The sequence below is a fragment of the Semicossyphus pulcher genome, unplaced genomic scaffold (assembly GCF_022749685.1).
Source record: "Semicossyphus pulcher isolate SPU_LCO1_2020_fin unplaced genomic scaffold, fSemPul1.0.p SCAF_6, whole genome shotgun sequence".
Classification (NCBI taxonomy): Eukaryota; Metazoa; Chordata; class Actinopteri; order Labriformes; family Labridae; genus Semicossyphus; species Semicossyphus pulcher.
Genome location: NW_027211737.1, coordinates 25648700 through 25659811, shown reverse-complemented (window position 1 = coordinate 25659811; position 11112 = coordinate 25648700). Strand labels below are relative to the sequence as shown.

Here is an 11112-nt window from a genome sequence, read left to right as displayed (position 1 = left end):
AGGCATTGTGGCATTTGTTCTTGGCTGGGGTTATTTACAGCCTCGGGGGATTTGTAGGCCCGTGTTGCAGTGATGGTGTCAAGGATCACTTCGGCTGGGTTCCTGTAAGGGGCCGCAGTACTGCAGGGGAGATTGTGCTCCGCTCAATGAGCAGCTTCCTGTACACAATGCGTATGGATTAAAGGTCGCAATGAGAGAGGAGGTGAAGGAAAAAATCAAGCAACATGATCAATATGTTTTGTGTGTTTGATTTTAGATGATGAAAAGACTTCAGCCTGGAGTGAATTTAGTCTGACCTGAAAAAACATCAAAACCATCAATAGAGCCAAAGAGAGTACACAGAGTACACAATAAACAAGATATAAAATGATCAAACACCCATCGCATGTGCTTGTTTTGCAGAATCCTGCAGGAGTGTTTGATTTATTAGTTGCTCTCTATCTCATTCAATCTGTCCATACATGTATGCATAAGGCTCCTTATCACCGCCTGACATATGGGTATATTTGTGCGAGCTAATATACGACCGGCACTATAACTTGTTGGCATCAATGTGGCATTAGTGTTAGAGGAAGTGACTGTAAATCTCTCCATTATGATCTTTTTATACCAACACTATAGGTGCACTGTAAACAGGATAAACGGGACAGACCTTGACCTCATTATGTAGCAACACGTGAAATTTACATACAAATTGGTAGCCTTGTTTTGATCTAATTTATTGCTCACCTTAAGACGTCCGGAAATAGTAATATCCTGTTACATTAATCATTGTTTCACACTTTCTGGCCTTATTCCCACATTTATGTGCACTATAAAAGTAATTAATCTTTTATGTCTCATCACAGGACCAATCAGGACTGAGCTCATATAGTAAGGCTCAATGTCACAGCATCTACAACAGGTGACACTAAGAGGAGCATCAGGTGAGTTTGTGAGCATAACTCAAACAGTCAAAATGAATGTTTTTTTTTCCCCTTCTGTTTTATTTTGTATTCATTTTATTGCCATCTAACCTTGTTATATTGGTTCAGACCATTACTGTATAAAAAGATGGACAACATGACGGCTCCCTAAAAGTGAAGCCAAAACACGTCTAGCGCCCCCTGCTGACTGGCTGCAGTATAGGTCATAAAGCCCGCCACCTCCATGTTAACAGATGGGACATGAGTCAAACTATAAAATCAAAATACTCCTGCAGCCGATCTGTTTTGGATTAGCAGAGTAGAGGACGAACGGCGAGAGGAGACGCAACTAAAACAATCACTACAGTCATTGAAGTTTCCATATCTGTGAACGACTGCTTCAGACCAACAGAAAAGCTGTTCTGCTGTTAAATACGCTGATGTGCGGGATCCTTGCTGTTTTTTCGGTAAGTGGCTACAGCGGCTCCACCCACATATCTCTACCGCACAGACTCTGGCTCCAAATTACGCCTCCATCGCAAGATGGCAGCGCCTATCACTGGGGCTATTTTTGCTTCAATTTCATATAATGCGAGCAGATGGAGACGCGTCGTCCATCTTTATCTACAGTCATTGGTTCAGACCTTTGACAATAAAACTCACGATATCCCCAATGGAAAAAATAAATATTTAGCTATTGAAGAAATGAAACTAATTCCATAAATGCTTCTTCAATAACACAATTTCACAGGTACTTATAATCACCTTAAGAAGTTTTATTAATACTTTTCACTGCTTTCCGTGACTCATTAAAAGTTAGAAATGTGCAACTTCCTGGCAAGCAAGTTAGTGCTCTTCTTTCTTTTGTTCTACCATTGCCTCATTTTTTAGCTCAATAAAATGCCTATAACGAACTTTTCCATCCATCCATCCATTATCTATACCGCTCATCCTGTTAGAGGTCGCGGGGGTCTGGAGCCTATCCCAGCTGTCATTGGGTGAGCGGCGGGGTACACCCTGGACTGAGACAGTCAATCACAGGGCTGACACACAGAGACAGACAAACTTGCACACTCACATTCACACCTACGGGCAATTTTAGTGTCACCAATGAAGCTAATGAGCATGTCTTTGGATTGTTGGAGGAAGCCGGAGTACATGTAGGGAAGCCACGCATGCACGGGGAGAACATGCAGACTTGAACTAGCAACCTTCTAGCTGAAAATATGCAAAATATTTTTTACGATTTTACGATTTATGATTAAGAGACGAAATAGGAACAGAATCATGTGGTTCTTTGGTGCTGCAGTTTCTTTCTTTTCTTTGTTCTTTCTTTCTTTCTGCACCTCCTTAAAACACGACTGCACAAAGTGTGAAGTCACAGAGTCACATTTTCTTTCTCTGTTTTTTGCTGCCTGGTGTTAAAATCTATTTAACAGTCCCAAGTGCACCGCAGAGGATCATTTAAGTCTGGAGAGTTTTTTGACAATGCAAATAAATCAAACACTAACAGCCGACGTGCTTTAAAGTACAGAGTGATGATTGCTGCCTGAATACCATCAAACGCCGATATGTGGACCTACAGCAGGGTAACTATTCACGGTTAATGGGGCTCAGAATTGTATTGATTTAAACTGGCAGGGACTCATAAAACTATAACAATTTCCCCACAAGAATTGCATACAATTACCTTATGTAACACAAGTCTCTCCCTGGATCTTTATATGTTTCCTTTTCCATGGGAGGCATTCTTCCTCTCTAGCTCCTCTGATCACACTTCAGAGCTGCATGTCCTCGAGCACACCAACTTGTCACTTATCAATCTAAAATAAACTAAAGGACACACTGTCAGAAACACAATTTCATGTCACCTAACAGTGCCAGATTGCCTTGACATTTAAGACTTACTTTAAAAAAAGAACAGGCAATTGAAGGAAAGTCTAAGGGGCAGGTACAACAATGGTTCCACCTCTCAATATATTGAATACTTTCTAATTAAAGGAGACAAACTCCCGTCCCTGCAGTTCTGTTCAGCCAGCCTTTGTCAGCAATATGTGCATAGATTAATTGTCTTGAGTGACTTGACACCCGTGTCTCTGTGTCGAGTAAACACCCACAGAGCTGTCGTTGTTGGCAAGTCATCTCGGCGCTCTGCCTCTCAGACAAACAGCTATTACTGTTCTCTCATGCAGCCTCCTCTTCAAACAGGAGTGTGTGGGGACTGTGTGAAGAAGCAGTTAACAATCTTCTCCACAAGCGAGAGAGGTGCAAAAAGAAGGGTTTAAAATAGTTCGAGGTGTTATCTGCGGAGGGATCTGCGCAGGGGGGTTCAGGCTGATGATGTTTTAGATTGTATGGACGTGGGAAATTATGCCGAGGTACACGTGCGGAGAACGTGACAAACGGGTGGTTAATTTTGGGTGTGAACTGCAGAGCGTTCGTCAATCTGAGTTCTTTGGTTTGAAATGCACTCTGGCCCATATAGGGACACGACGGGAAGAGCATGTGGAAAGTTAACCCTGAGCAACCTCTCTCTGCAACACATCACTTTTATGCTTTTTAAAACTGCATCGTCCCTATCTAATATTATCATCCTGCATTTATACATGGTTAATAGTCTTTTCAACAGCTAGAAAGAAGTCATTTTAAAGCCTTAACTGCATGCACATATAAGCAGAAATTCAGCAGTATCAATAAATACTCAATACTGAATTCAGGCAGCAGGAAATTATTTTGTATGTTTTAAGATTTATGCATCACGGTGGCTTTAGTGACAAAACATACCTCAATGAAATAAGAACACAAGATTCTGTGTTTGTCCTCTTTAACCAACACACTATTTACGCAGAACTTTACAACCACAGACTCTCACATAATTTTAAAATATGGCTCTGAATTTCTCTGAACAGCCTTGTTTTTCTGTTTTACTACCACATAATACTCTCTAATCCTGATTTCAAATGCTCCCCATGTGGAAAAAACACAATCCTATATTTCACAGGCACGATCCTGCACAGTATATAGACATTGTTAAACACATAAAGCCCTATAGGATATTTACACATTGCACAACACTATCATATATCAATATTACATTAGAGTGATATTAGGCTACAATAATTTCTCATGTATTACTCTCGCCTCATTACGTGAAGGATCAGCACGTCCCTTTACAAGAGTCTAAATGAATCATCTAATGTCACTAATACATTTGAGCGAAACAGTCCGTGTGTACACATTTCAAATAACTCAATTTCCCCACTGGCCCCTGAGTGGGCGCGTGCCTGCGCGCGCGTGTACACGGAGAAATTATTATGTAACATGTTCCCAATCGCATCCCAGCCTGAGTGTGAGGCATAAGGTCGCTTTAAGAGATATCTCGGCTCCTATCAGAGCTCCTGGCAGGACGCCTCCTACCTTCCCATCGACCAAAACTCGGCTGAGTCTCACCTGATGCAAAGCAGCGCGTGGAGCCCAACGAGGAAGAATATTTCGGTAAGAAAAAATGGCTAATTTGACAGCTAATTAAAAGCGACATTCTTTGCTAGCAGATAACTCTTTTTAGTTGATGCAGGGTTGCTTGAAAGTAAGAAATTATATTTTTCTATATGGTCGGGTTTTCTTAATATGCTGGGATGAAGCTCTAATGACTTTAGTATTTCAGTCTTATATTTATAACAGTTTTTAAGCCGCGTTTAACGAGTTTTCTTAAATCGCACGCGCTCGTATTTTCAATTTCTTGTTGTAGCTATGCTGATGGGATTTATAGTTTTCGTCTTACATGCCTCTAGCCGGACTTTCCTCAGGTAAAAGTGTAAGTTAGTAGCTGTTTAGTGGACGTTCAGCAGGTTTCCAGAGGGAAATGTGTGATGGGTTTCCCCCACACAGGAGACAGGAGAACAGTGAGCAACACAGGGCGGTGCACGGGAGGAAAGCGGAGTCCCCTCCACCTGTCCGGAGCTGAGAAAGCCCCCCCTCAGCGCGAGCAGACACACATCTGCAGACAGGGCAGCTGCAGAGAGCCAGGGTAGGATAAACATACAGTAACCGGTGCGTCATTTTGGCAGGAGCCAACCCGGACTTGTGGCTGTTATGTGTCATGTCAAAGTTGACTAATGCTGATGACTAGAGAGGGGTGATGTGAGGAATATATTGAAAATCTTATTCAAAATTCACAATCATCATTTTTCATTAAATCCCTCATGAGCTGTGATTTGTTGGTGTGTTTTCTGCAGGGACTTCACGGTTCTTCCTATATTGTGTGTATTCATTTTTTTTGCAGGCTCTTTCTGGTTGTGTAACATGCAGATGATCTGCATAGTTAATAATTTACGTCAGGTCCAATATTAATTATTATCCTTGTAAATTTCCTTGTAACATTCCTTGCACCGTCCTCCAGCATACACAACACGAAGCAATGCTTCACTTTAAGTGTCAAAAAGCTGCCATAAATAATCAGCATCAAGGCTGCAGCATGGGTACAATATGCGAGCCACATATCTGGAAACCCAGCCAGGTTGAGTCAGGTTGACATCAGGGAGAGGATTAATTATCCAGACGTTGGAGCAGAGGAGACTGTGTCCCACAAAGGAATTTAAGAGGTATTACTGCACTTAGCTCCAGGTACCAGCCTTACTTTGTTATGAATACTCTGGCTTTGTTTGTGATCCCCACGGAGGAAACAGCTTAGTATAATAGGACTTTTCCGCTCATAATAGAGACAGCCACAAGCAATTAATGTCCTACCTGTAAGCATTTATCATCGTTAGGGAGTCCTCAATTAAAAATGATAAATCCTGCAGCTTTTATTCTGTTAGCAGAGCTGTGTTGCACTTTCTGGGGGATTGAGCCGACGGCAGAACCTCTCAGTTAATCAGTGCTGTTTTGACTGCTGCGGAACACATAAAAATATTCATACACACACTCTATTCAGATGTTCCTGGTATAACAAAATTGTCTTTCTGCTCCGTGTTGCAGTGCATTAATTTGCTGAAGATTGTGAAACCACATGTGCTTCAGAATCTGAGAAGCGATTGTGACAATCAGAGGTGTCTGCTCCTTTATGGACAGAAACAGAATCAATTCCTGCTGTCAGAAGGAGAGAAAACAGTGAGAGCAAATCAATGCTCTCAACGAGCAGTCATTATCACCGTCATTGTGATGGAAATTTAAATCAGCGTGCCATGATAGCCATGAACACTTGATGTGTGCTGTTTTCTTGATGATATGCCATCAGCGCATCATTTATTCTTACAGCCAGTCCTCGAGGAGATGGAAGGTCTGCTCGCTGCCAACAGACCCATGATATCTTCATACCAACATTAATTATACCCCTCATAAATCTCTGCTTTTGTAATATTAAATTCACTGCCAGAGTGTACAAAGGGGAAATTTGAACACTTAAGATGTCTCAGCTCCACAAAGACACTTGTGGAATTACACGGAGGAGCACTTTGAATTTGAAAAAAACCTCCCCTGCAGCGAGGGAATCAGTTTCTGCCACATGCTGTCATTCAAAACAAGAAATGATGAAATGAGCTCTCGCAGCATGCGAGGGTCAATTTTGTTTCATGCTGCAGTTTTAACGGAAGCTACACTTCAAACAGAGGAAAAAACAAACCTCTGGTAACCACTGGAAACCAAAATCCACCATAGCCTTCTAACAAAATAGTATTAACTAGTAGTGGTTGTAGCATTTATAAGGCTTGGGCGGTATCACGGTATACCGGGGTATTAAGAAATCCCAACGGTATTAATTTCAATACCGTCAAAAACAATACGTCACCCTATCTACAGAAAGTTATATCGTGATACAATTATCACTACGCTTCCTTCTTCTCCACCATATGTTAGAGTTTGTTCATAAAACCACTTTAATCTGCTCACCTTGCTCCCCTTCAGTTATTTCTCCCCACACACCTTTACCGGTCTGATAAAACTGCACACCGCAGCTCTTTCTGTTTCTCCCTCCTTCCATGCCTCTGATCCGTTGACATTCATCGTGAGCCGTACGTTTTCCAAAGTCGCTAAAATAACACAGCTCGCGTTTTGAGTTTTTCCAGTCGCAATCTCGTTTTCACAGCAGCAGGTGAGCCGCCCGTGAAGGAGGCTCGTCGTTAAGGAGACTGACACGTTACATCTGCACTTAAACAGAATAAAAAGGTCAATATTGAACAGGAGACATTGCACCTCAATCAATGCATTGGAAGGAGGGACGCACTAGCGGACGTGTGTGTGGAGCATGTGTGGAGACGCTGCTTCAGGTATTGGAGAGAGAGTGTCCAGATAGCTCATCGATTGTGGATGACGATCTTTTTGACAGATAAAAAAAGAAACATGATAAAATTAGTCTCCAAATACACACTTTGGCTCTCACAGAGAGTTAGAGCCAGAGGGCGCCCTGGAAACCTGAAACGGGCAAGCGCAGTGACCCAGAGAGCGGAGAGAAAAGGAAAGAGATCAGCGACCAATTACGCTGTTATTTCTGTGTGTGTGCGTCCTTGAGATCTGCAAGTCGTATAATTTATATTGGCATTCATATAATCCTGTGTTGTGTAGCAAGACATGTCCAAGTAATTGCATAACCATGTCACACGTGTGACAGCAACATCCCCCTTCAACCAGCCGCTCCACAGTTTTACAGCACTGTTCAAATATACCTTATACCCCGGTATTATGGTAAGAAGGTATTAAAATGAAAGATGAAAAAATGGATACCGCCCGAGCCTAGTAGTTATAAAAGTAAGCATCTAAAATCATGAAAAGTTAGTTTCAATCCAAATTTGGAATATATTAAGAGTTTTGTAAACTTTTCAGATACAGGGTTTGAATGGGGTGTAGCTTCACTCTGATATTTATTTTGGAATTGATGCAGTAAGTCTCCGAACTACAACTATAGGAAGAAACACAGCAGCTATTTAGCTGTTTACACGAAGCGCTAGCATCGTCCATAAGCCCACTTAAGATGGATGTGGGTGTTGACTGTCGACTGTGGTTGTCTTTTTTGGGCTGCAGGAGTTAAGTGCGGCCCGATGATGATCAGTTTTCACCTGCAGGTGTTGAGTGTCTGCGGGGGGAAGATTTGCTCTGTAATGATATAACTTTGACTCACACTACGGAGTCATCATTTAGCATTGCATTCATAGCTTAGAGAACAAAAAGGGCAACTCACCATTACATTTATATAATTACTTACTATATAAGTTTGACATGAATAGCAAAGTATTTTGTAACTCAACATCAATTGAATTGGATAATTTTCAGATGGTTGGGCGTCATCTTCCTCCGCTGATTCTGACTTTGATTATCACATGTGCTATTGCTGTTTGCTGAGCCTTAGAGATGGCAGTCAAAATATGATCTGCAACTCCCACTCTCCCACACATTGCTTGAAAAATTGTCTTTACAGCAAAATGAGCTGTTTTTTTAATCTAGTTTTTTATTGTTATGAAAGATAGTTTCCACTCTGAATTTCGTGACTGAGAATTTGTACAAGATTACTCATGCCCCTTTCTTCTTTCTTTCCAGGCTGCTAATGAAGACTTCTGTTCAGACTGCCGAAGGTTAAGGATGATGGAAAGCTGTAAACAATGCAAATATTATTCATGAAGTGATTACAGCAGGTGTGATACGACCAATTAGCACAATTAAACCCCGGCCTTTGAAGTGAGCCCAGGAAAACCATCATGGAGCTGCAGCACAGCACCAACCACAACAACGCCTTGTGGAAAGAGATACCGTGGGACTTCACAGAGGACTGCTCGCTCTCCGTGAGCGGCACCACTTTTCTCATCATCGCTTACAGTACGATGATGGCGGTGGGTCTCATTGGGAACTCTTGCCTGGTGTTTGTCATCACAAGGCACAAGGAGATGCACAACGTCACCAACATCTTCATCGCCAACCTTTCGTGTTCTGACATCCTCATGTGCGTCGTTTGCCTCCCTGTCACTATTATCTACACCCTGATGGACCGCTGGATCCTCGGAGAGGCCCTCTGTAAGCTCACACCCTTCATCCAGTGCATATCTGTTACTGTCTCCATCTTCTCCCTCGTCCTCATCGCCATGGAGCGCTACCAGCTCATCGTCCACCCGACCGGATGGAAACCCGTGGTGGGTCAGTCCTACTTGGCCGTGGCTATCACCTGGATCGTGGCCTGTCTGATCTCAGTGCCTTTCCTCTCCTACAGCGTCCTCACCTTGCCTTTCCAGAACCTGAGCATCCCCTTCCCAGTCGGCGACCATCTTGTTTGTATGGAGCGTTGGCCTTCAGTTCAAGAACGGCGAGCTTACACCACCTCTCTGCTCGTCTTCCAGTACTTCCTGCCTCTCGTCCTCATCATGGTCTGCTACCTGCACGTCTACCTGCGCCTCAGGCGGAGGAAGGACATGGTGGAGCGTGGAAGGAACACCACCCAAAAGAAAAACAAGGGCTCCACGAGGATCAACGCCATGTTGATCTCCATCGTGGTGGCGTTCGCTCTCTCCTGGCTCCCCCTCAACGTCTTCAACACTGTGTTCGACTGGAACCATGAGGCCATCCCGTCCTGTGGGCATGACGTCATCTTCTCGTTCTGCCACCTCACAGCCATGGCCTCCACCTGCGTCAACCCCATCATCTACGGTTTCCTTAACAGCAATTTCCAGAAACAGCTCAAGTCAACCCTGTTGCGCTGTCGCTGCTGGGGGGTGGTGGAGAGGTACGAAAGTGTCCCTCTCTCCACTGTCAGCACAGAGGTCACCAAGGGGTCAACCCTGAGCAACGGATCTACCAGCATAAATACTTAAATCCAAGCCTTTTCAGTCAAAGACAAAGAAACTACTGGGGCCTCTTCTGCCCTCATTGTGTCATCCTTTTGGCGCTTTTTCCTGCTTCATTGGGTCCAAAAGGAGGGTTGACATTTTCAAAGTTAAAACTTCTCAATAGCAGTCCAGTGGGAGCTGACAGAGGACACTTCAACGGCATGGCGCGGTGCCCTCAGTTCAGCATGCTGTTCACATGAAAGAGGAAGTAGATAACAAAATGATGGTACAAAGGTTGGACAAGTTTAAGTATTGTAGGGCAGCTGAAGGCACTTTACATGAGCACTTTTGCAACTAAAGTCTGTATAGTCTATCCCGCATGTGCTTTGGACACAAAGAGACAGCATTTAATCTGGACAATCTGTCACGTTTTCTATTAAAGCACTGGGATGTACTCAGAAGGGGGTTTTCCACATACCTGCTGAATGTGAGCAGTGGGACCACCAGAGAGCGTTGGACGGACAAAGGGGTGGGGGCGCTGCAAATGCTCTTTTCAATTTTGCTGTTTTATGTTAATAGTATTGATGAAAATATTCTGGGATTGTGAACTATGACGTGATAATGATTATCGACAGAGTGGCTTATGGAGGAGCGAGCATTAGTGCATTACATGTGGCTGCAGGCATTTATTAGACGGTTTGCTAACATCATCTTAATGCTTTTCTTATCACCTAAAATCCTCACAAACGATGTAATAATCTTTTTCAGAGAACCTTGGAAGGAGCTATATACATTTAATGCTTTCACCAAGGTCTGCGCTGCAGTGTATTGTGTGTGCGTTCTTTTTCCTCATAAAATGTGCCATACAATAACCGTATATCAAGTGCCGTAAAACAAAATAAAAGTGTCAGTGAAGGACTTTTGTCAGAGCCGGGTTCTTTTGCTGTATATAACATGACTGAATACATATGAGGCGGATGTGAGACAGTTTATGGTGGTGTCAGGGAGAAAGAGCACTGTGTAGCATTGTAGATATCTCTAATACTTACCTGTTATTAGACATTACTCTTTGTGAGATTGAAGTGATTAAAACATTTACTATTATATTTCATGATTACGTCTATGCTGTAATATTTGGTTTGGCAAACTGGTTTCCAAATGTTTGTTACTGTTAACACAATATCGATTGTTCGCTGCCACCTTGCAGGTCAGTTCCTTCACGTCATTCTCGGCTTTTAACCTTTAAACAAATAATTGATTTGAAGTCTCATGTTGAAGGCTCCCTGAGACCAGCCTGCACCACTTTACATAACCGTGCTGATTGTGGCATCCTGATTCCCAGGAAATTACAGCACTCAAGTGTTGACACACGAGTCGATTTGAGGGGCTCTTCTAAACAGTCAATGTTTTAAAAGTCTCTTTCTGAGGTCAAATTCAGTGTGCTGTCTCTGTGTGCATTATTT

At 42.9% G+C, this 11112-nt stretch overlaps 1 protein-coding gene across 1 annotated transcript; it reads left to right on the top strand.

The window, feature by feature from the left end:
• Positions 1–4331: 4331 nt before the first annotated feature.
• Positions 4332–10564, top strand: npy8br (neuropeptide Y receptor Y8b). The gene is made up of 2 exons (XM_069682899.1): positions 4332–4400; positions 8433–10564. Exon 2 carries the CDS (start codon positions 8591–8593, stop codon positions 9692–9694), a length of 1104 nt encoding a protein of 367 aa, XP_069539000.1. The 5' UTR covers positions 4332–4400; positions 8433–8590; the 3' UTR covers positions 9695–10564.
• Positions 10565–11112: the final 548 nt, after the last annotated feature.

What these genes read in the sequence shown, in the direction of transcription:
- npy8br (XM_069682899.1), top strand. Translation starts at nt 8,591, where the DNA reads ATGGAGCTGCAGCACAGCACCAACCACAACAACGCCTTGTGGAAAGAG.